The 24,593-nt window shown below is 43.6% G+C and overlaps 6 protein-coding genes across 8 annotated transcripts; 3 read left to right on the top strand and 3 right to left on the bottom strand.

The window, feature by feature from the left end:
• Positions 1 to 289: 289 nt before the first annotated feature.
• Positions 290 to 4,550, bottom strand: LOC105698109 (mesoderm induction early response protein 1). 2 transcript variants are annotated; one of them, XM_012422069.1, is made up of 5 exons: positions 3,979 to 4,550; positions 3,761 to 3,896; positions 2,498 to 3,517; positions 2,297 to 2,424; positions 290 to 2,187 (listed from the first exon to the last, which is right to left on the bottom strand). In XM_012422069.1, coding segments are annotated over exons 1-5 (1,791 nt in total). In that variant the 5' UTR covers positions 3,981 to 4,550; the 3' UTR covers positions 290 to 1,682. The 2 variants fall into 2 exon arrangements, with proteins under 2 accessions (XP_012277492.1, XP_023290476.1); XM_023434708.1 differs by having other exon boundaries at positions 290 to 2,184.
• Positions 4,551 to 4,924: 374 nt separating this feature from the next.
• LOC105698169 (V-type proton ATPase 21 kDa proteolipid subunit) lies at positions 4,925 to 7,133 on the top strand. Its single transcript, XM_012422186.2, has 5 exons — positions 4,925 to 5,190; positions 5,416 to 5,464; positions 5,541 to 5,624; positions 5,739 to 6,138; positions 6,294 to 7,133. The coding sequence occupies exons 1-5, from the start codon at positions 5,130 to 5,132 to the stop codon at positions 6,324 to 6,326; spliced, it is 627 nt and encodes a 208-aa protein (XP_012277609.1). The 5' UTR covers positions 4,925 to 5,129; the 3' UTR covers positions 6,327 to 7,133.
• A 31-nt stretch (positions 7,134 to 7,164) lies between these two features.
• LOC105698168 (carnitine O-palmitoyltransferase 2, mitochondrial) lies at positions 7,165 to 10,411 on the bottom strand. 2 transcript variants are annotated; one of them, XM_012422185.2, is made up of 8 exons: positions 10,210 to 10,411; positions 9,999 to 10,113; positions 9,794 to 9,834; positions 8,994 to 9,558; positions 8,391 to 8,924; positions 7,820 to 8,306; positions 7,569 to 7,761; positions 7,165 to 7,501 (listed from the first exon to the last, which is right to left on the bottom strand). In XM_012422185.2, the coding sequence occupies exons 2-8, from the start codon at positions 10,041 to 10,043 to the stop codon at positions 7,366 to 7,368; spliced, it is 2,001 nt and encodes a 666-aa protein (XP_012277608.1). In that variant the 5' UTR covers positions 10,044 to 10,113; positions 10,210 to 10,411; the 3' UTR covers positions 7,165 to 7,365. The 2 variants fall into 2 exon arrangements, with proteins under 2 accessions (XP_012277608.1, XP_012277606.1); XM_012422183.2 differs by having other exon boundaries at positions 9,999 to 10,411.
• Positions 10,412 to 11,055: 644 nt separating this feature from the next.
• On the top strand, positions 11,056 to 12,501 carry LOC105697936 (TM2 domain-containing protein almondex). The gene is made up of 6 exons (XM_012421680.1): positions 11,056 to 11,386; positions 11,477 to 11,541; positions 11,611 to 11,754; positions 11,847 to 11,968; positions 12,056 to 12,199; positions 12,284 to 12,501. Exons 1-6 carry the CDS (start codon positions 11,296 to 11,298, stop codon positions 12,417 to 12,419), a joined length of 702 nt encoding a protein of 233 aa, XP_012277103.1. The 5' UTR covers positions 11,056 to 11,295; the 3' UTR covers positions 12,420 to 12,501.
• A 277-nt stretch (positions 12,502 to 12,778) lies between these two features.
• On the top strand, positions 12,779 to 13,990 carry LOC105697933 (28S ribosomal protein S11, mitochondrial). Its single transcript, XM_012421677.2, has 5 exons — positions 12,779 to 13,126; positions 13,285 to 13,412; positions 13,509 to 13,609; positions 13,684 to 13,749; positions 13,824 to 13,990. Exons 1-5 carry the CDS (start codon positions 12,897 to 12,899, stop codon positions 13,929 to 13,931), a joined length of 633 nt encoding a protein of 210 aa, XP_012277100.1. The 5' UTR covers positions 12,779 to 12,896; the 3' UTR covers positions 13,932 to 13,990.
• Positions 13,991 to 15,000: 1,010 nt separating this feature from the next.
• LOC105697866 (transmembrane protease serine 9) lies at positions 15,001 to 24,246 on the bottom strand. The gene is made up of 4 exons (XM_023434736.1): positions 24,125 to 24,246; positions 15,955 to 16,259; positions 15,718 to 15,869; positions 15,001 to 15,265 (listed from the first exon to the last, which is right to left on the bottom strand). The coding sequence occupies exons 1-4, from the start codon at positions 24,244 to 24,246 to the stop codon at positions 15,095 to 15,097; spliced, it is 750 nt and encodes a 249-aa protein (XP_023290504.1). The 3' UTR covers positions 15,001 to 15,094.
• Positions 24,247 to 24,593: the final 347 nt, after the last annotated feature.

Below are 24,593 nucleotides of genomic sequence, written 5' to 3'. Positions count from 1 at the left end.
AATCAAAACGGTTCATTTACTAATTTATTGCTATTATTCGAGCGCTTCGAAAAGACCGCAGATTGTCGATACTGGTGATATATGAAACAGAATTTACAAATCGAAGCTCGGATCTAACAATGTATACGTGTAAAAGTAATTAAAAGAAAGAAAGAAAAAAAAAACTCGAGAGGTCCTTTAGAAGTGCACATAAAGAATCGCCGAGTTGAGTCTCCCAGTTTTCGTTTTATCGAAGGTAAGAGGAAGTGCTGTAAAGAAAATGAAAGTAATTAACAGGAACGTTAATACATTGGTTCTACAATTATTTTACTCGTCACCTGTATTATCTGAGAAAACACGTGAAACAGGAGTGATAATCGATAAGCCGATATACCACAACGCATTCGATTGACTTTCACTCGGTACTTATATACAATGCTGAATAAGTGTACTCGCACTCGCGATTCGAAGTCGTACGGCAAGAATTAAATTCACAGTAACACGGCGTACTGGGGGAACCCTAAAATTAGAAGTCCCCTCAAGTATCTCCTGCGATACAACTTCGAACAAAGAGCAAATCCGAGCGAATTTACATAAAGGGACATTCATTTTCTCTGTCGCAAATTTCGGCCGACACTGTTTGATGACAAAGTGCTAGCTACTAAAAGTCAATTCGAACAGACAAACTCAAGGTCCTTCGATAAGCCCAGATCTTCAGCGAATATACTGTTTTTTTTTTTTTTACTGTAACAACGTTACTCCCTTATCCAAACCATCGCGGTTGTCGAAGAGCAGTACACGATCCTTTTCTAAAAAAATAGTTCCGTATAAGTAAATCTCTATTCAAAAGAAGTACGAGGATGACGATGATCATGGTGGTCACTGGTAGTGACAATAATAGTCGCAAGATAAAATCCATGCGTCTTACAAGTGTTCAAGAAAAGAATAATTTAGGGAGAAAAAGGACCGAGTAACCTCTCAATTCATTTAATGCACTTTTTCATGTACCCACTGTACCGACTTAATCGATACTTAGGCTTTCATGCTTGCCTGGATTTTCATTCATGGAATCCATACGTCCATTAAGAGGATGTGAAAATGGTATCCGAGGGATCAACCGTTCATAAAACTTTTCTCCGAATTGGATGTACCAATTCATTTCAAATTTTACCATATGAAGATCCCCTAAGATAGATACCCTAAGGAAGATCCTGACACTTATGGAATTTCACTTTTTATAGAAAATCTTGAAAATATTTATAAACAAATTAAAAAAAAATTGAAATTCATGGGTATCAGGACCTTCCTTGTAGGTTCCACTTTCACGTTGTAAAGTTTGAAACTATTCGGTACACCCAGTTCGTAGAACTGTTTCATGACCGATTGATATTTCGGATGCCACTTTCACATCACCTTAAGTGTGGAACGCATGTTCAAGTTGCCCTTGGTGAATTACCCACGCATCATCCTCGTCATCTCGACTCTACTTCGCGACCACGAGGTGGCGAGTCACCTGGCGCCCTCTCGCATCCGCAGAATCGACAGACAACAATTATGCTCGATGTGGTAGAAAAATATAATCCGTAGTGTACTAGCGAACAATGCGTGTCCGCGGGTTAAGAGGGTAGAGCGACGACGTCGCACGAGCCGCGCCTCGAGAACCGGGCGTTTCTCAATGAGCGTCCATTCGCGCCGGTTCGCCGCTAAGGGGGCAGGTGAGGGAGAATGTTCTCAGGTGAGGGCGAATCGTCGATCGGTGCACCGGGGGCCGGCGTCGCCCCCACCGCGTGGTTGTGGTGGTGGTGATGGTGGTGGTGGTGTAGATGGTGGTGATGGTGGTGGTTGTTGTTGGGATGGCCGTGAGTACTCGTCCAAAGCGCGCCGTCCTCCGCTGGACTCTCGCGCGTTATCTGAGGTGGATAATTCAGGTGGTGATGGGTCGGCCCGGTTGGCGGGACGGAGTTAGCGCTTGCGGGTTGAGAGGCACCGTTCAGGTCGGCCAGAGGGTCGACGGCTCCGGCTGCGCCGCCACCGCCACCGGGTCCACCCTCCCAGGAGTCGAGCAACTTGGTCTCCTCGCTATTCGCGATACTAGGCCCCGTCCTCTGGCGTTTCGCGTCCCCGTAGAGGAGACAGTGGATGCTCGGCGAACTGCTGCGATCCCGAACGCCCTCCTGCTCCTCCAGGAATCGGTCCATGTAGTCCCTGCTTGCGATAGAAAAGATACGTCACTTTTGGTAACTTTGGAAGGCTGGAATCGGTAGCAAACATGGAGATTGGACGTTATGACGGTAAACGGGAAGGAGGAAACACTCACGTGATACCAGGATGAAGAGCGTACTTCTTTTTCTCCAGACGTGCTTTGAACGTGAAGATGTCGTGCCTCTCGGTTTTCTTCCACAAGTAGTAAAACTGTACGAGCTCGCCAACCGATCTTGTTCGCACCTAGGATTGCAATGATTGCTGTTAATGTAAACGAAGGATTGCTTCGATGCAGAACAAGTTTAATCGAATGTACCTTGTTCTTTTGGATAAGATGGAAGTCCTTCCCGTAACTTCGCAAACCCGTTTCAAAATTATGGCACTCTTCTTCCGACCAAAGACTAACCGCATCTGTTGGAGGAATAACGTTCATTCTCCTTCTCCTTAAAGCTTCCTCTAGATTGTAACCGCACTGGAGTAAAAGGTACAATGCTTGTTCGTCATCCCTGATGTGAGACCCTGAGGGTAGAGAACTTCCTTTCACTGCGGGAAGTTGTGCCCTTTCCAGAAATTCCTCTGTTTCCTCCTCGGGTATGTGACTGGGATCCCAGAGCATTTTATCCTCGTTTTCATAGGGCAATGCGTCATCGTAGCGACAAAGACCTTCTGGGATCGCCGCTTGGTAGTCACTACCGACCATAATGGTCTTTTTCCACTCTTCTTCATCGGGACTATAATCGCAGTCATCCTCTTCTTCCTCGCTTTGAGGGCGCGATACGCTTCGTAACAATCTCGAGGAGCCACCGCTGCCACCGCTTCCACCATTAGCGTCACCATTATTACCACCATTACCACCACCACGAAGGATACCGTCATCACCACCACCTGTGTCCTCCCCTGCACGATCACTATTACCGTTACCATCGTTTCCACCAGTGCCCTCCCCGGTTGCACTACCATCTCTGCCACTACCTCCACCGTAACCGTCTCCGCTACCACTACTTCTGCCACAGCCATTTTCACCGGTACTACCTCTTCTAATGCCGCTTCCACAGGAGTCGGTGTCAATTGATCTCAGCCCCCGACTGGCATTTTCAGATTTTTCTCGTTCCACCATTTCCGTGTAAAACTGTTTCAGATCTGGCTCGTGTATCATCGTATCGGTATCACCGTCGTCGTCGTCGTCCATATCATCACCTTTGTCGGACAAGTGAGCGTCACCTTCTATATCTTTATTAGGTGGGAGTACCATTCTATCAGAACTGTTGGAATTCTCTGTTGACGGATCGCCGTATCCATACATGGCCAGTAACTCCTTGAGCGGCATGTCACCTTCCTGTGATTCGTCGTGATAAAGAATTTCATGCAATGCACAAACTGCATAAAAGTAAGTCAAAGTGAACGACTGGTGAAATGTTTAGGAACTCTTGGAAACCCTAGCTCTAATTAAATAATCTCAATGTCTTATGATAGTCGAACAATTAAAGACAATAAAAAGTTCTAAAAGGTGCACCTTACACTGAAGTACAAGGCTTCATAAAAAAAAGGGGCTAAATAGAATCGACACAACTGATTCTACCTTTTGCAGGTTGGATAATTCATTGTGAGAATCTTCACTGCCCTCCAAAGCCTCTTCCTCATCCAATGTTCGTTCATCGTCGAAATCATTTACCATCATCTCCGTGGCAGGACCCACTTCATAATCTCGATCGGCCCTGCGATTCAAAACGTTTAAAAGAATAAGTATTTATAATAATATAGCATATATAATTTCTTTCTATGTTTATTGTTTCTTACATGATTAATATTCCTGCAACAAGTGGGATGGGACCATGCCACGAAGATGCTTAGAGAACGAAGTCAGTAAGGACAATAAGAATTCCTTAAATGTACACTCATAGGTGGTTTCATAGTGACCATGAAGGGAATCTTTCCAATTTAACCGCTTATTCATTTAAATGCAGTAAGACCAGGTCCACGTAACCGTGGCTCTGTTTTCTCCATACTTTTCTCGGCTCAGATGAAGCTTACCAATGCTCAACCTAAGCCTAACCTCAAAGAGCAACAATGCAATCCTTTGCTTTAACTCGTGAGAGAAATATTATCGATATTACGGTCACCTCTTCAAATGACACTTGTTCATTCGGCATCAAACACTGAAACTTAGTTGACATCTCCGGGACTTCATACTTTACTAACTAACTCGAATTCGGAAATATTGTCCAGTACTTCACCTGTAGGTGAAACAGCAATGAAAGGTTTACAGGTACGTTCCATAACCTCACTCGACTACTCGAATATATCATTCTGTCCCTATTAAAAACCGCGGGAGCAAGAGAAAGAACAGATACCCTAGACATATCGTCACATTTCAGAACGCAACTCTTTCTATGGTAAAAAATATTCAATTTATAACGCTTTGGCAAGAATTGACCAATGGAATATTATTTTTAGACCGATCTACAAGCATTTGCTGTTTATAATGAAATCTGTAGAGTTCTTCATAGCTAATAGAAAATCGCAACAAATATTCTGTTAGAATCACTAGCAAGTTGTCCAAATACTCTAGTTCCATTAGAATATCCAATCATCGTTTTGTATTTTAGTTTGTTCCTGTGCCGCGCAATTCAGTGTAAACGTAGCAGACCTAGGTTAAGTTGGATATAACTCACGATCAATGCGTGTACGCACGGACGTGCACACACAGTCATCGAGGCATGCACATGCAAAGGTGGGACCAGCGTATTCAGAGGTGGTACTTTTCAACCTGTTCGTTGCTGTTCGTCACATGACAGGAACGGAGTAGACGGTAAGGGCGGAAGGTTTCCTCGCCGTGATCGAAACGGTGCGAGTTAGAGAGCGCCGCTTCAACGCTCCGAAAGGTTTTCCATTCTTTGCCCGCTTCAAGAAATAACGGACTCCCTGTTGCACGGGAAACATTACAAACAATGAGATACCTATTGGGCTACACCTTTGCGACCACAGCATCGGCTACTATTGCTGTACTAGGTATGCTTTTGACTATCTCAATCAACAATTTCTAATTTTTGCAGAATTTGAACAATATAATCCAATGATCCATCAAAACGAGTTAGAGTCTATCCGTGATCAAAGTAACCTTTGACTCAAGAATTCTCAAACATCCTTATGGGAATTCTGTATTACACATTCTTTAGATTAATCCAGCTTCATAAAAATATTATATATAAACAATATCTTCGTTATGTATTGCAGTTTTATATCATGTATTTACTGGAAAAGGAGAGCGTGTTAGTATTGCATGGTAAGTAAAAAGTTCTTAAATAATTGCATCTTTAATGCATTAGACCAATCTACATTGGAAAATTGTTTTTATTTAGGTTTTTGGAAAATACGTCACCATACATGTGGGCAACTTTAGGCATTGGATTAGCTGTAGCTTTATCTGTTGTTGGAGCTGCCTTGTAAGTATGCATTTCATCATTAATTATATGAGAGCGTATTATAATTATGTGTATTATTTATTTAATTTAATTATGCTGATTACTAAGATATACCAATTGTGTCTTTTTTCACAGAGGTATACATACAACGGGTGTTTCTATAATCGGAGGAGGAGTAAAAGCACCACGAATAAAAACCAAAAACTTAATTTCTGTTATATTCTGCGAGGCCGTAGCCATTTATGGCTTGATCACTGCTATAGTACTATCTGGTATGCTGGAAGAGTTTACCTATATCCCAGGAGAAGTCCCAGAAGAGATAAGAAATCAGAATTGGTTAGCTGGTTACCTTATGTTTGGTGCTGGCCTTGCAGTGGGGCTTGTTAATTTATTCTGTGGAATAGCAGTTGGCATAGTGGGGTCCGGAGCCGCTCTCTCTGATGCTGCAAACTCTGCCTTGTTTGTTAAGATTCTTATTGTCGAAATTTTTGGATCGGCCATTGGTCTTTTTGGCCTTATCGTTGGCATATATATGGTAAGCATAATTTTTAAATCATATTTGATACATCATGTTAAAAACTTATGTTGCTTCAAAATTATTCTAATTTTATATGATTACTTCCTTTGTGGAAGATTAAGTTGATATAATAATGCTGATGAATTGTTTACCAATTGTGTCTTCCTTTCTAGACATCAAAAGTCAAGATGGGTAACAAGATTTGAGCATATTTGATTGTTGCTCGATGCAGTGTATGAAAGGGATCTTAAGGATCTGTGTGAAGGCGCATGTATGTATGTATATATACATGCATATATATACATATGTGTATATTGCATTGTTCCATGTAGTTCATAATATCCATTACTGTTCAACCATCGAACTTATTGTTCTTCCGTAAAATCTTCATTGAGGATTAAACGGAAAAGAAGCAACTATTTCAGTTGCTCCTGTGGTACTTCTGTTGCCCATACTCCAAAATGTGAGCTATTCGATGGAAAGATTTGTACTAACTAAGGAACCAACCCGTTTAGGCGCTAAGCTCATTATACCGTGCTGCAGTTTCCGCACAAGTATTTCGGTGTCTGCTCTTGGGTGTGTTAAGGCAGGCTAAAATCTAAATTGCTTATTACATTCTACTTTCCGTACATTTAGTATGTTGTGCAATATTTTATTTGCATCACAAAGCCTGTAATTAACACTTCCAAAACAAGAGTTTATCTATGATTACAATAATTATGAAATGTTCGAGTTTATGTTAAAGTACATACATACATCTCGTTTTTGAGAATGAGCGTTTTTAAAGTATGTAAATTCTCGTCAACATAAGAGTACGAACTACACTTAATTAATCATCAATGATTTTAATTGCTATTTAAATATCCAGACGAAGCAACGTACGAGCCTATTTTGAGAAAAATACGAACTATATTTACATATATATAATGTTCCACAACTATTCACTTATGTAAATAGTATCAAACCAACATGTAGAAATATGTTTCAAGTAAAGTAATCAATTGGTCGTTTAATGGACAAATATTCTTTTTGAATGACAAACAATTTCTATGGCAGTAAATTTATTAACAGAATATAAAACTCTCTGTACATAAGCAATAGTATTAGAAAAATACTTTATGATCATAATCAGGTAATATGACGCTATATAAATTCTAGCAAAGGCACTTCATGAAATATCGTATAGTCGAGATTGGTAGTAGAAAAAATGATTAATACACCTAAGTGGAAAATCCTTCGCTTCAGCTATGATTGTCCGCTCGCTAAAACACGATGGATGTCGTTGAAGGCCGAGTGTAAGCAACTTATGTAGTCACTGCCATTGCGTTGGCCTTTATAACTTGTTACCATTGCACCTAGTTTCTGGTCTTGAATCATATATCTGGATATCATAGAGGAAGGTAGTTAATTTATCTATAGTAGATACCATGAAAATCAAAAAATATTACCCAATGCCGTAACCATCCCAAACTACAGGACCAAAACCTCCAGCTAGAACTGCAGGACTTGACAATGTAGAAGTAGACAAGATATTATAGTTCAATGCATCATAAGCCGGATCTTCGTAAATAGCGGGTTTCCTTGTTTCAGACTTCTCCCAAATCTTTTTCAAAGCAAATAAGTGTCTGTCAAATCCTTGGCCTAAAACAAATTAACGTTAATTCACTTAAATCGTATTAACCTTAATTTTGTAACGTACCCATAGCAGCTTCCTTGGTAAGATTATTATGAACGTTGCTACATTCAAGTACCATTTTCCTTAATTGGGAAACCGAAGTCTTCGATAATTTCTGCGTCATCATTTCACACACTGCTTTCGTTTGACTTGTACACGGTCTAATAGCTTCCGTGCGGCCGTGTTTAAACGCTGATGTACTGCATGACTCGTATGTTGACACTGTGCAACCTTCTTGCTTATAATATGCCAACTGGAATGCGAGCTGCATCATAGCATCCGGGCTTACTTTGAACTTCTTAAATTCTTTCTTGCCAAATCCTTCATGCAACAGGTAATTTACGTCTAGTTTTTCTGTCCAATCTCTGTATTTACGCAGCTCACGATCGACGGTGTCTTTTGTCCTTGCGTCTGAAATGAAGTCAATTTTTTCAACAATTGAGTTCGATGAGATTCGCGACAGGTCTTCTGGATGAAATTGTGGTTTCTTTGCAATGTCTGCCTTGACGTCCTAATATAGGGAAATTTTATTATTAGTTTAAACAGCTAGTGAGTATAATGAAATACGCTAGAGAAACAATCTCAACACTTGTACCTGGAAGTACCTCAGAATGGCTACTCCATCACCCCAAGAGTGTTCAAAATTCACTCCCGCTACGCCATCCTTCGTGACTATTAGAGAAAATGATTTGTCGAACCATCGATTGATACCATTCCCATGTAAAAATAGTCGGAACATTTTGTTGTAATCTTTCCCGATGACCTCGTCATCAAGACATAACAAAAAAACTGCAGAATCGATTTTTCTTAAAATATCCTGATTGCCTATTTCTGTCAAATGATACCTGTTCATTGCCCATTGATCACGTTCTGAAGTAGTCAATGTACCCAGAGGACATTGATTCTCAGGTCTAGTATCCTCCAAAATGAACTTCAAATTGGATGCAATATCTAACGGTGTATGGATACAACCATTGTGGTCGAGTACGTCAAAGGTATAAAAGTGACCTTTCCTCATAACCACAATATGACGGGCTGATTGATCCTGATAGATCATATCCTTCTCCAGTTCTGGGATTCGTGTTGTATTGAAGAGATTTGGAAACTGTGACATATCCAGTGGAAAAGCCTGCAGCGATAATATTGTATACCATGCTGTAATCATTTATCTAATGCTTTGTAGAGTCACTTGCATTACCTTCATTAAATATGCACCGTACCAGGATAAAAACGGTGGTAGCGCTCCACATATAGTACGAAACAGTTTGGTATCAGACTTGATTGGATTTAAGTGATACACCTCTGGTTCAAGAATGCCTGTCCTTAAGGACTTCATGAATCTTAATGATGAAACAATCAGATTTGTAGTTTTTACTAGTTGTTGATTGTACATCGTGTTTTCCTCAGGTACAAAAACTAATGTTGGGTTATAATTAATGGGCAAAGGCTTTCGGTCTCTGAGATACATGTCAAACCAGTATTCTGTAATGTAGCTAGTATGACGATTCTTAGAATTCCATTGTTCCAATTCACGCTGGAGAATAGGCCCTTCTTCAGAAAGAAACCTCTTGACGCAGGACTCGGTATGCCGCAATTGCTCATCGATCAATAATGGTTTCTGTGCTCTCAAATATCTTTCACAAGTTTTTTCTAATTTTGGTACCGGAAGACGAGGAAGAGATGGTTGAAAATGCATTGTCGGTAACGTACTTTTTTGAATGTACTCATATTCGTTATCAACGGTAAGCACGCCTTTTGTACTCCTGAAATAATATGCAAGATATGCTTAGAATTTCATGAACCACATCTAAGAATGAACAAAAAGCATGTATAAAAAGAATTTATTTTAAAAGTATTTGTGAATTATCTGTAATTATTAAACCTTTTTTAGTTATATATTCTTTAAAATTTGTTTGATTCAATTGCAAATGAAATTAAAAAGTATTGGAACTTCTATTATACTATAGAGATAAAACTATTAAAATAAAAATTAATAACCTGGTCCTGCACGGCACCACCAACATAGACCCATTGCTGATCTGAAAGTTTAAATATAAATTTGAACAAACAGCTTATTCGTTATTTAACCGATGGCATAAAAATGCTTGTGTCATTATAACGTTTAGGCATGAGTTAAGAAGTATCGATAAGTATACTAGCAAACTCAAGAAATAAAGCAAAGGAGTAAGAAATGATACGTCACTCTAAACCGGTTGAAACATAGACACCTCGAGATGAAAATGGGCATCTTCCACAATGTTGTACAGCAGGCTGTTTTTGGTTTTCACCTTAATTAACAGTTCGCTGACCTGAATTCACTAATTTGAATGAATTATAAATTTCCTTTCAGCGCAAGCGTACCATATGTAGTCTTTAAATATGCTTAGCTATTAGCAATTCATGTGTGTACGCACCAGTAAGCACATTAATATGCAGAGAAAAAGAACAAATACAATGACATTCCGAAGATGGCTACCAGATTTGAAATATAAACCGCAACAATCAAAGATAATTTCAGCCAACTATCATTCAACAAAACGGGACACAATTGCCTGTCAGCGTGGCAACATTACTTTGTTTCTGTCTGATTACACATCTGCTCGGTAAGAAAGACAAGGACAACGACTCTCCCAACTCCAATATGAGCTATTACAGAATTACTCCGAATCTTTGACTGTAAACCCATGAAGAATCAACTTTACCGACGGTGCGTACCTATCGGACGTATCCCGAAACTGTTCCACATTTAGTATAGACGCACTCTTTGTTAAGATCGATTCACCCTGTCTGACACAGCCCGAAATATCCGTCGGTGTCGGTCTCAAAAAACCTTGTAATTTAAATGTAAACAAATTTTCGTATTCCGTATAGGAGTCGATAGCTGAGCGGTCAACGCGCACCACTTTTTATTCACCCTTTTTACTCGCCCACGCTGGGTTTATTTTTCAGAGTTTAAATCGTAGAGTTTTAATTCTAGCAGTCTTTCCGAGATGTCTCTAGAGGAGTTCTGAGCCAAAATAATGCTGATTTGGATAAAAAAAAATAATTAGTCGGCGCAAAAGTTCATTTCGTGGTAACCTGCCTTGCATTTCCAGTTTTCCATCGTTATTCAAATAATCTCCCAATTGTAGATGTCAGATGGCGTATTCATAGTAAGTTAAGTTACTTGATTTTCCAACAGAGGGCAGCACAGAAATTCGATTAGTAAACCGACTCGTAAGTAATTTCCAACATATTGTGGTTCTCGTTGACGCAAAATATTTTTTACTCAAGCTTCAAAATTTGTACCACTTAATGAAATTCCGTAGAATATGTACATTTTTCACTGATTCTTATCACTTGATTCAATAACAATATGTAACAGAACAAATAAGTGTTTAATAGTAAAAAGTGATACTACACAACGGATGATATAAAATAAATAATACATACAAGTTGTTTTTACAGAAAAAAATTACAGAAATGAATTGAAAGTTTTGAAGTGATAAACGTGATACGACATGAGTCTCATTCAAGATCATTTAAAATATATCGCTTGTCTTATCATTATATTCTTAACAGGCACCACCGAGGAGGTTTACACGAATTATGGTACATCTATGAGATAGTATTTAAACATATTTTCTAGGTCAAACTAAAATAATGCTTGCAACTTGAATATTTGAATTTTTTAATTTATAGAAGGAGTTGCAACTTATGCTCTAAAAGAAACAAATACAAATTCAACACCAGTTTATAACAAGAAGGTTAGCAGTTAAAAGGACAAGTATTTGGCTTAATTCTATTAACGTTCTACATGGTTCACAATTTTACAGGAAGAGATATTAAGTTTATGCCCAGTAGGAATCCTGTGCACTGAATTAGGAGGCGATTGTTTGAAGTGTACGTTAAACACGAATTGTATATATGGTGCTAATTATACTGCAAATTGCACTGTACTACCACAAGTTGATTGTATAGTAAGTTGCAATAATCTTATCATTTAAATATAATCAATTTCAAATCATGATCAAATATTATTCATTATTCATATTTTACTACTATGATTTAGGGAGAACAACATTTCCAAAAAAAATATATTTGTCGTTATTGTTATCAAACGGAGCACTGGGAACATGAATGTCATCAAAAAAATTCCTGCAGTTCAGTAGCTTCACCTCAGCAATATTATAGGTATATTGACAAGTATTTAGAAATAATTTCTTGACCTTGTTTAATTCCACTTAGTATAATGTACTAATCTAATTTTTTTTTTCTTAGGACTAATTGTACGGTGAAAGACGATATTTTGTGCCTAGGTAGAAGAACATTTATGAAAAATTTACCGTGCAATTGGACGGGTGGTCATCGGTGGTCTACCGCTCTTATTTTAAGTATTACTCTTGGTGGATTCGGAGCTGACAGGTACATTAATATTGCTTTTAGAAAGTGAATATTATTCAATACAACACAAAGTAATTTTGATAATTTGTTAACCATTGTGGATAGGTTTTATTTGGGTCACTGGCAAATTGGACTCGGAAAATTATTCAGCTTCGGTGGATTTGGCGTGTGGACGTTAATTGATGTAGTTCTTATATCGATACACTACCTAGGCCCTGCGGATGGGTCACTCTATATATAATTTGTTATACGATGTATGATTTTCCAGTCACTTAATTGTTAATGTTAAAGATTTTCTGTACATATGATGATAAATACGATAAATTAATTGCTAATAAAGTTAATCAAATGTCATTACTGTCGGTTTATTAGATATATGTTGTGTATGTGACAATACAAATTTGACCTAATTTTATACATTTTCAATTTTGCGGGAGAAAAGATTAAAGGTCCTCCTGCTGTTCTGATTGGCTAGGAAGCTACATCTGCGCAAGCGCACGTCTCTGCTCTTCCATGCTCCAAGCATCTGCTGCCCGTAAGCAATCTACCAACTCATCTTTGGTTCCAGTTTATTCTCTAAGATGGCACTACTTGAACAGTTTGGGGAAATTTGCTCACACTACAGACATATTTTTTTCGGACGTGTATTCCGTAATACCACAGCTGACTGGAGCTGAAACTTCCTATCGTAAATTTATAAATTAAGTTGCGATTAAAAATGTTAAAGTCGGCTTTAAGAGTGGTCACCACGCCTAACGTTATACAGAAGGCAACTTTACGATGTCTACCAAACATCAGCAACTCGTACGAATTAACAATCTCGAGGTGTTTGCACGCAACTACTGTAAGTCAAAGAAAAGAAGAAAGGAAAGCAATGTTGGATTCTATGCCAGTAGATGACGGTACGGAAGGAGAAAAGTACATTGACATTGATAAAATACTGTCTAAGTAAGTATCAAGTAATCTCTTCGAGTAATACACAAGCCTCGTAAGCACTTTTTTGGTTAGAGGTATCTTCATTCCTTGCTGCGAAACTAAGTCTTATCAAATCATTTTGTGAATTTGAGGGACATCTTGTATGTGTACTTTACTAAATGTTTTTGTAGGGATGACATTTATCCTAATGAACGGAATATGGCATTAACCTTTAACGGGGTTGCTTTTAAGAAATTACCAATTTGTAACATCCGAGTATCACATAATAATACCATTATGACAATATGCAGTCATGACGGTACGTTATGTTCTAGTCCACATTTGGTTAAACTATCTTTTGTATGTAATAATTTGTATTATTACTTAAACTTACTAAACTATTTTGTTCTAACAGGGCTTGTCCATAAACTACGTTCTTGTGGACTTGAAGGTTTTAAGAATGCAAAGAAAGGTACTAATATAGCGGCACAGGCAACGGCAATAAAGTTAAGCAAGGTATAAAATATGTGCAATAGAATGTTATTTGAAAAGTATTTTGTATATTGATATTGATAGTTGGAATTTATTAGGACGCGGTGAATGATGGCTTTAAGGATGTTAGGGTAAGGGTTCGAGGACTCGGACCTGGAAGAATGGTGAGCAAGCAAAGGATTGATTGTATTTTTCCTTGAATGAATATCATTCATTTAAATTATTATTGAATTTTCAGTCTGCGATAAAAGGTTTACAGATGGGTGGTCTGAATATAATATCTATTACGGATGCGACAAGAGTTTCTCCAAATCCTCCGAGGGCAAGAAAAGTGAGAAGGATTTAAACTGTATTTTAAAATGTATAATCCAGTTGCTAACAAATAATACGTATGAAAGCATTTAATCCTTTCATTTTAATCACCTACAAGATTTAATACTTCCCCGATAGCGTTAGCACGATCGAAGTTAGAATAAGTCGTTAGATGCTAAAGCTAAGTATAATAATTTCGCTATTTGATAAATTCAATTACTTTATTGCACCGTGTATTTTCTCTACATGTGTACCTAAATTTAAAACAAAGATTAGACGTACCATAACTAATTTACTACAATTACTAAATAACAGTTTACATTAAATGACTAGATTTTTCACGATTAGCTTATACAGATGTACATACATTAAGAAGCGCTTGAAGTTTCTAAATTTTACAAAGTAGCTGTACACATTTTCCTACACATTTCAAGGAAGAGTAAGGCATATCGTATCACAATTACCACTTTTTAACAGACTAACCAAATTCCCCGGAAAACGAGCCCTTTACCGAATTAATACCTTTACGAAATTTCGGATGAAAATCGGCAATTAGGCAGAGCTAAGTGAATCGCATTTCCCAAGTCATTAAGACCGAGGGAAGCTTTTTCCACCTAGGGGGAGCCTTCATTACCGAAGTCGCGAATTCCTTAATTGAGGCATCTTCGAGTTTCAGCGTTTTCACGGAGTGCGTACAATTAACGTCGGTATTTACGGGGAGTAATAATAAATACGGTTCGAGATTCATTAACCTTGGAAACGGCGTTCTACCGCTTAGCGAATATTTGGCAGCGGATTCCTGCAAGCTTTCATTGCCCGATTGTACTCGAAAGCACTCTACATTCACCGAAGTTTCAACTTGCAGGATTCCTCGGGTTCCTACCAACAATCGAGGTGAGCTTCAAGGACGACCCACATTAGTGGAGGAGGATCACAATATCCGCGACTGGAGTAAGACAAATAGCCCAGACGGCGATTCAATTCCGTCGAGCGAATCGCATCCGGAAATTCGGTAGAACCTCCCCCGGCTACATATTCCATCTCCGAAAATGGTTTAAGTATTTATCATTAAGAAATGAAAACCGATCCGATCATCCTGGCAGTCTTTCACGACAACTATGCACGCGAACAGCCAAGGTTGCAGGTCGCTTTTCGAGAGGATTCAGAAACGAGTCGCCTTTGTTGAAAGAGGTTCCGCTATTTCCTCGAGAGTGTCTGTTGCGTGATCCAGGGAATGTACTCCGAGACCCGAGTGTAGACTCCCGGGAGTCGAGGTCTTGCACATCCTATCCCCGTAGAAACCACTCCGACGACCATGGTGCTGCCGCCGGGATGGCTTCCGACCATCAGAGGTCCGCCACTGTCAGCCTGAAAGTAAACCAGGGAAAGTACAGTCGTTGTCGGGACCCTTCGGACGCGGTAAACGGAACGCTATCCTTTATTTCCCGCGCGGAAACGCCAGCTCGGGAAATTAGATCCACGCTTGGCAAATTAGAACCGAGGAGCGAGTCCGGGTCGTAAAGCTTCACGCCTTGTTTTCTCGAGGAAACCACCCTCTCCGCGGTAATACGTTTCCAACCGGAATCGCCGGACGTTTAGGGCTGACCGAGTTTTTCTGGATGCCCATCCTTGCCCAACGACCACATGGAAGGCCAGGGGAAATTAATTAATTCCTTGATGAAGGCAGGATAGCGAAAGCTCGCGAGGTGGATGAACGTTTCTTCGCGATCCTTCGTGTTCTTTCTCCAAGTGCAGATCCAGGCACCCGGCTGGAACGGTTCTTTCCAAGATTCTCGGCTGAGTACGTTTATAAAACTCACCCAGCAAGAATCGCGACCTCCCTCTTCGTGGCCGGCGCACATCTGTCCGGGTGCCACGCGCCATTTCTTGCCCTGGCTGGCGTACCATTCCCGGCACACGTTGTTGTCCACCACCCTGACGCCGACCTTTTGCAGGACGTCCGCTCTCTTGTCTGCGGAAACGCAAAGAATTCGAAACTCGGTATGTGGCCAAGGACGCTGGTTATTACCCGCGACGAGAACCAAGCCTTTATTTACTTGTGTCCCTGTTCTCGCCCAGCCAGCCCCACCCTGCAGCCACTGCATGCTCTCCCCTGAAGATGCTGTATCCGGGGTTTCCGGAGGCCGGAGGCAAGCAGGCCGGTTGTACATTCGGCGACCAGGACACGGGCCTAGCCAGCTCCAGAAGAGCTATATCGTCGTCGTATCCTCCGCAGGCGTGGCCAGGATGCACCATCACCCTCTGCACGGCCACCTTGCTCTCGATCAGATACTCCGGCGCCCTCAGATTGTGCTCGCCCAGGGTCACTCGTATTTGTCGAGCAGGAATCACGGAGGTCCCCCTGAAAAAAATAGGTTTCCTTAGTCCTGCTCAACAGATTTGCACAACTATTGATACTCGGTACATCGTCGGGTGAAGTTTAAATAATTCAAATAATTAGACACCCTGGTGTTGGGCACATACATGAATAGCGCAGTGCGCGCCCACTCCTTCCAGCACCTAACTTTACATTTCTTTGTTTCCGGAATACCACTACTCGAAAGAGACCTCGATAACCGTGCAAAACGCCTCGCCAATGTTGGTGGAGTACCCTCGATGGGTCCGTTCGCTTTTGATCTGTTCTACCTCGAATTGTTCTATCGTCTGGCAGAAGAGCCGTCGACGCGACACGCTCTCCGAGACTCTACCCTCCGTGGCAATTATTTATCCTGGATTTTCATGCCGCAGCGCAACTAGACTCTTTGAATCCTAGGGTACTAGCGGCTTCCGTTAATTAATCGGTCGCGATTCGTTTGAATAATTAAGAAAATTAAGACACTTGGCCCTCCCTTAGCTCCTCCCTCTCTTCGAGGTCGCCCAGACTGCGAGTCTTCTCTTCTCGAGTTCCCCGCGAATCCACCTTAACGAGTCCCTCGATTGTTACCTGACCTTTCCCACTACTCTTTCCACCAGGAACTGGAACTACTTATGCCTGGAATTCTTCCTACTCATCCTGCGAAAGGTATAAAAAATTAGTTACGTTGACAATCCAAGTGCACAGAATTTGTGTAATCCAAGTTCCCATTCCCATGAACTCGAAACGCGAAACCACAAAGTCGGGACTACCCATGTCTGGAATTCTTCCTACTCATTCTGAGAAAGGTATACAAAATTAGTTACGTTGACAATCCAAGTGAACAATCATTTTGTAACCCAAGTTCCCATCCATCTACATGAACTCGAAACGCGAAACACCATAGCCGGGGATGGGGTGCGGAATAAATCAGCGACGTCGACGCTTCGGTATCGGGGCACACCTCTAATCGCGGCGTTTGCGTTTTGTCAGCAGGGGCGCGCATTTTGCCGGGGGTTTTGCCCGGCCCCTAGCAATTACCGGGTGTTCTGTAATCTACGCGCAATCATGGTTTACAGGGTCGAAGCTGCCCTGAATTCTGGTCGTCCTCCCCCGCGGCGGATGCCCGATGTACGCGATACTCGCCCGGCCGGACGTCCACCCACCTTGTACCCGTTTAATTATACCTACGACGCACTCCGATCTGAGCCGCAGCACGTGGTCCTTGGGGAGAGCCCTTAATGAAAGTCGTTTGTCGAGCTTCCCGAGAGGCGCTGGGAACTTTGCCCGATTCCGGAGGCACCCCGGAAGGGGACGTCGACCCCCGAATGGCGGAAAAACGTGGACGCGGTTTCCCGGGCCAAGTGGCGAGCACAAGGTCGAGGTTTATTGGGGGACGCGAATGCTTTCCTATTGCGGAATTAAATTACACCATATTCATATGGAAGGCATACGTGTTCACCAGGGTATAGATAGGCCTCGGTCCAAATAAACCGGCTCCAGAGATTTTTAGGATTTTGGATCCAATCCGATCAAGTTACCGTATTGGGCTACCCGAATCGCAGTTTCGGTTCAAAGCGTTCGATTTATATTTGATTAAAGGTATTAGAAATGCACTAGAAAACAGTGCACGCCCGGGACTTCTAACGACAACAATCGGGTCTGCGAGGTACTCTATAGTGCTCTGCAGTGAAATCGTGTAAAGTGCATCTTCAGGTCGCCCTATCAGAAAATAGGACGGACGTTAGAATGCCATTGAATGCGTTATATAATCATATAAAATTTGTCTTCAGGTAGGATGATTTGATATAATCCGCGCTCAGTCTACCGGATCCAAAATCCTGACGTTTGGAATTCTTTTCTTAGGAACTTCCTCGTTGTACATGTACGCCGAACTCTCTCGCCATCTTCCGTTATGCAAGCAATTAGCTCGATACTCCATATATCAAAGCACATCGTCGCGGCAATGGCAAAGATCAACGTGACTGCTTGATAATGAGCACGTGAGCGAACTTCGGAAATCTCTGGATTACGTTAACGAACGGTAACTGGACCCCCGAGACTCGGCGGTAACGATCGTTAACGGTAACGAAGCGCGCCGATTCGCGCGGCCGTCGAGCACTCTTCTCCCTCCTTGCACCCTGCTTTATGTAACAAAGAAATGCCAAAGAGACGTGATTATAGGCGAAGCAACGGGCACGATTTCTCCCTCTCTAATTCGAGCACCGCGTGCGGAAATCGAGGGGGAACGAGGGCTTTACTCTCGCTATCCAGGAGTTACGTCGATGCGGCGAATTCGAAATCGCCGGATTATACTCACGAGCAGAGGCAGTGCGCCGCGGTGAGGACGAATCTGGAGTTGAGAACTGTCCCTCCACAGATGTGCCCTCCTTTCCTCGTGATGCTTGCCAGCCATGGAAATTCGCGAGGTGTGGCATCCTGCCCGCCGACCACTCGAGCTCTCCGCGAATCCGTTCTTGCCACTCCGCACGGCACGTCCGCCACTGTTCGCACGTGAGAAAAATTTCCAATTTAGATGTACACGTATATAACCTCGTACGCCTGTGCCAAGCCTGCGCTCGGGGACCAAAGAAATTGATAATGGCTCGTATGGTGCCAATGCGCGACGCGGGTCGCTTCTATACATACGTTACCTTGATTCTCCGAAATTTAAGGTATATGTCATATGAAAGTGCGATATATACGTAGGAAAAAGTCAAAATATTTATAAAACTTTTCTCCAAACTGGGATAATCGAATTATCGGAAACTTTAACACGTGATTATGGCTCTAAGGAAGAACGCGCTGCCCGTAAAATTTCATTTCTGGAAAAAAAAAAGGTATCTCTTCTGATTCATGTCCGAGATAAATGCCAACATTTCTTACGAAAAATGAGATTTCACGAGCAGCGCGCTCTTCCTTAGAGCCTCCATAATCACGTGTTAAAGTTTCAGACAATTCGGTGCACCCAGTTTGGAGAAAAGTTTTATAAATATGTTGACTTTTTGGTACGTATATATCACACTTTTATATCACCTTAAGGAAAGCTGGCGCCGTTAGATGTTCGAAAATCCTCGCGGCGACTCCCACCTTAATTGACGTCGAGAAATTCAGCTACAGGGATCCTTTCTCCCCGGGGGTGCGAAATTCATGCAGATCCGAATGAGTCAGACAACCGCGGTCGGGTTGTGTTCATTTTTACGTTTCCAGGAAGCGCGTCGCGTGAGGTGCGACACTTTGCGAGATTTCCCTCGTAAGTTTTGGTTTTACCTCGCACGTATGAAGCCTCGCAAGTATAAAGCTGGATCTTGCTCGCAAACGGCGGAGATCTCGCCGATTTCCTGCGACTCGGTGCGAGTCACCGGGGCGCTGGTTCCCTGTTCCGCCGCGAGAGGGCGACAGTGGCGCCGATCTCGACCGACGCGTCACGTTACGATTCCCTACATTTTACCCTGAGTTGCATTTTAAATCGAAAAAAAAACTATAATACCAAGGTGACAACGCGTGCTCCCACTGTGACCTTATTTTTTACTTGTCTGCGGAATTCAAAACGCCGCTATACCGTATCATGGCAGCGGTTCTTCTACATGTATTACAACGAATTAATTGTACTTCCGAAACTAAACAAGCTTTAGTTGCAGTTTGAACGAGAAGAATGATATCGAAGAACGTTAATAATTCTACATTTTTTAGATTATATGTATTGGGAGACTTTAGCGACGATTTGCATCTGTGTAAAACGAATCCACGCGGGATTCCACGTCCTTCCGCGAGCGTCCTCCCAACCGTCATTCCCGAAACGACGCCGAGTGGGACGCGTCGCATTACGAGGCCCTGTATCGCCCGGTTGCGTTTTTAATCAGAAAGACTGCGGGCGACTCGTTAGACCTATTCCCGGTGACCATCGCGAAATGGAGCCAGGATCCATACATTCATGACCGCTGTCGATGAAGAATTATGAACGCCCGCCGCGACCTATTTCTCGGCGGGCCCTGCGCCCCTGGCGGGCGCCGCGGTAATTAAAGTGCCGGGAAGAGTTTGGCTGACGCGCGGCATTGCGTGCACCTCGGGGACAATTCCGGGAGATTTATGGAGCAGTAGTTGAGGTATCGCGACGAAAAACGGTGCGTTTTCGGAAAAGGTGACCATTCCCTGGCTGTAAATAAAGTAGGGGGGTATAAACATAAAGGAGGAATATGGCGGGTGTACCGAAAGTTCCGTCGCGGCCCCTGAATATTCACCGCCGCCGATGAATAATTCGGCCCCTTAATCGCATAGTCCGAAGACGATCGTGCAATAAATGCAACTAAGCAATTTGTTTCGAGCGTTGAATATTTATCCGCGATCCGGTTACGGAGTACCCTCGTTTAAACGAGCTCGGCTCTTCGCGATTTCCCGCGGCCGCTCGTTTCCGATGGGCTGACGCGGCGTTGCCGGGCCACGTGTCGGTCGGGCACGGATTACGCAACAGGCGTGCATTCGGGAGCGGCGATTACAGCGCCGCCCCCCGTACGACGACATAACCTATCGATTATAATAATAAAACTTTAAATTGGACAAGTTGTAAACTCCGGAAGATATTAACGACCGGAAGGGGCGGGGGCGGTTGATCGCGCGGGATTCGAGGGGGTGTAAGTATTGGTCTCTCGTGAATTCGAGACCTCGGGTCGGAGTTTCGGGAGGGGAGGGGGGCGACTCGGGGGCCGAATACGGAAAGGCATTTCAATTCGAGCCCGTAGGCAAATTCCTGATAACCGGTCGAACCGCCCACTTATTCGTCGAGATCCAGACCCCGTCTACGATTACGTTTCAATTATTCCGAGTAGAGTCGGCCGAGGCGGGCGACCCTAGGTTCCGTCAGTTCCTACGGCTTCTGTCCGTGTTAATTAAGTCCCCCGCAAATTGAGGCGGCATCCGCAATTCCGAAGCGACGCCAATTACGCGGGCCGATACAATAATTAAAGCGGCAGGTCGTCGCTGCGTGACGCCAATCGAGTTTTCGCTGAACCGTGGGTCAGACGCGGCGATAGAGGGGCTCCTGCCTCGTTGCGGACTACCCCCGACCTCAAAGATGAGGCGGACGTCGGAGACGGCGCCGTTAAACGAGTTCAGGACTTCTGCGGTAAACGTACCGCCGATACGGATACTCCCTCTCGAAATTCTTTTCTCTAAGCGACATTTCTCCTGTACGGTAGCGTAAACTCCCGTGTTAAAAATGGGCTGGAAATGAGAATTGAAAGACATATTAAACCATTTTTCTTATGCTCAGAGATATTTGATATCAATACCGACAAAATCCGCATTTTATAAAATACAACATTCACTACATCTCTATATTTCCCCCAGACAGATCTGGAGTTGTTTAAAACCGACATACTTTTTTTTTTTTTTAATTACACGAAAAGGAGTTGTATTGGGAAAGGCGAAGCGGCAGTCGGCCATCTTGCGGCGAGCGAGGGAAGCTCTCGGCGCGGCCGTTTACTACGGGACGCCCCCGCCGGTGTTTCCGTGGCGCTGGGGTGGCGCGCGGATAACTTGAGCCGAGTAGGGAGCATTCCGCTAACCGATTCGCCGTCGCCTCGACGACCGACGCTCGTGCGAATTTAATGCCCCGAGCAACCGTGGGGTATAGATACGGCGAATCTGTCACCGCAATCCCTGGGCCGGCGTCCCTCGTTTCACGCCCCGACTGATTAATTGGACGTCTACGGCGCCCCGAGCCGTTCCCGGGGGCCGCGGCCCTGCAGCCCCAGAATCCGAAGTCGCCTCTATTCGGAAACGCCTAATAGATATGTCAAACCCAGGCCCGAACATGGTCATGATAATATGCTGATGGCTCGGCGGACCGGAGACAGCTACTACTCCTCGCACGCGGCTCTGTGAAAAATCGTCTCTATCTCCGCGGGCCCTCCCCCTCCTCCGCCCCGGGCCGCGAAATGGATTCACCCCGATTCGGGGAGAGCGTAATCGATGGGCGCCATCGCGCGGCCACTCCACGAAGCGGGAGTTTTCGCGCCAGCTTTCGGACCGCTGGGGGCGCTCGCGTCGTTTACGTCCGACGCAGGGCCGCGCGATCGGGCTTTCGCCGTCGCGCCAGCCGAGGGTGTTTCCGACACGCCGGATCCTGATAAGTGGCGAGGGACTGCCGAAGTCTCCCTCAATGCCTGCCTGAGAAGATCGCCGCAGGGGAATGTACCCGTGAGGCCGCGGGCTGTCTGAGGGGCGGCCATATTGAATTCGCATTTCCAAGACTTCCCAGGGCATGGTGGGAAGCATACAAAGCGCGTTCCCCCCAGCAATCGTATTTTTGACTCCTCTGCGCCTTAACGCCGCCATATTGCAATAGGAATTAACTCGGATTTTGAAATTGAGAGATAACTCGTTAGAATCATGTTAAAACTGGAACGGAACGACGAAAAATGAAACTATTTACAGACCGAGAGAGAAGATAAATCGACTAAAACAAATATATAATGTTGCCTACATCACACACGATTGCAAAAAACCAATTTTTTCGAGAAGAAAAATTAATATTGATTTAAATGAATTTTGTTTATTCCATCCAATATTTTTTTTTGAACGCATTTGATCGCAGGATTTGGTTGTCGGTATGCATTTTGGCCTCAGAGCAGGTTTTTTTTTTAACTTTATCTACTCTAAATTTAATTTGTACACTATATTTTCAGGGGTCGGCAAACAAAACTACGTTTTGGAGGTGTGGTGTTATGGTTCCATTGTAAGGGTTGTACAATAGTACACCTTGTCTCCGATGTATGACGACATATGGCAGAGCTTAAATTATGTGAGTACGGTTGCGTTAATAAACGGCCGGATTTTCTATCGCGGAAATTCGCAATTCAGCAGATGAGGCTAGCCGCGATGCCCTGCGTATCGGATTTAGAAAATCGGCCGAAATTGATCGCCTTGCCATCCTGCGAGGGCGATGCGGCATTAATGCTGCAGCGGGCGGTGCGACCGCTAATTATTAACGTTAATATTCGTAAGCCGGCCGATAAATCCCCTTCTCTCGATGGATTATCCCGGTCGCGAAGGTTAACGGAGTGTCGAGCGCCGTCGGGGAGGCCGCCCATTATGCCGGGTGGAAAAGCTCGGGAAGCGATCCAGAAACGAGGGGATGCAGTCTCCGGATCGGGCCGGTGATTTACGGGGATGCACCCCGTCCGACCCGCCCGATCCGGAGGAACTGCATCGCCGAGCTCGGTCCCGGGTCTACCACTATTTCTCTCTCTTTCTACCGGTGCATCCATCGTTATTATTAATTTCCAGGTTCGCCCGGGGCTAAGCCGACGTCTGCGAGAAAAATGCGAACCCGAGGAGCTGCTACCGTATTCCTGTAACGCGGATTCGATATGACGTTATTGACCGCTCGTCGATGCGTTAGCGGAAGAGAGGAACGAGTAACGTCTGTTTCTTCAACCCTGCATCGAAGTGGCGAGTGCAAGAAATACACCCGTGTACACGTAAGTGTAACGAAAATATACATCTTGGTCTATGGCGAGGAAAGACCATTGTCCTATTAACACTTCAATCAATCTCTGGCACAGGGACCTCCAGGAACCCCGTCTCGTATAGTTCAATGTTTCTCGCGTTGGACTTGAATTACGAGCGAACTTCACTTATCCGAACACGGTAACAAGACTGCGGATAACTCACGACTGGGTAACTGAAACTTAGGACCGATTATCCCTTGTTTTCTGATTTATTGTTAAAATTCTAGGTATGTGTCTTCTTAACGCGGATGGGCTGCTGTCCATTAGGGGTGTCTATTGCGAGAGCTCGGCAAGATTGGTCAGCCCGGGTAAGTGGGATTCTGATCATGGTCCTCGTGAGTTCTTGGTGGTTAGCAATGGTACAGAGGAGTTGTTAGTAATTTATGATAGACGTTGGTCGACTTACAGTTGCCGAATCCCTCCACCAGAGCCGGCAGGACGATCACGCCGAGGATGAAGACGATGATGGGAGCTCGCGATGTCATCCTTCCGGCTCCGTAAAGCGCCTGTCCTCCGTGTGTCGATAAAAAAGTGTCGCAGCCTCATGGAGCCCCTGAGTCTTTATACTTACCGATCGGTTGCATCTCCCCACCTCCCGGCGACGCGAGGACGGGCGCTTTTCGGTGCCCGTGGACGCGAACTTCGTCGGGCATTCGGCATTCGCGGTTACCTCGATAATTGACGGTGGGCGAGAATAGAGAGACGATAATGCGAGCCGATCCTCGACCACCAAGGCTGGGAAGCCAATGCACGATTTAACGCACGACCGTGAAGACCACCTGGTTCGATGTCAATGTATTCCCTAAACCTCCGGTTCGGCCTTGACGACGAT

The sequence above is a fragment of the Orussus abietinus genome, unplaced genomic scaffold (assembly GCF_000612105.2).
Source record: "Orussus abietinus isolate OABI.00-Male unplaced genomic scaffold, Oabi_2.0 scaffold1, whole genome shotgun sequence".
Classification (NCBI taxonomy): domain Eukaryota; kingdom Metazoa; phylum Arthropoda; class Insecta; order Hymenoptera; family Orussidae; genus Orussus; species Orussus abietinus.
Note: the sequence above shows the minus strand (reverse complement) of the source record. Positions and strands in the feature narration are given on the sequence as shown.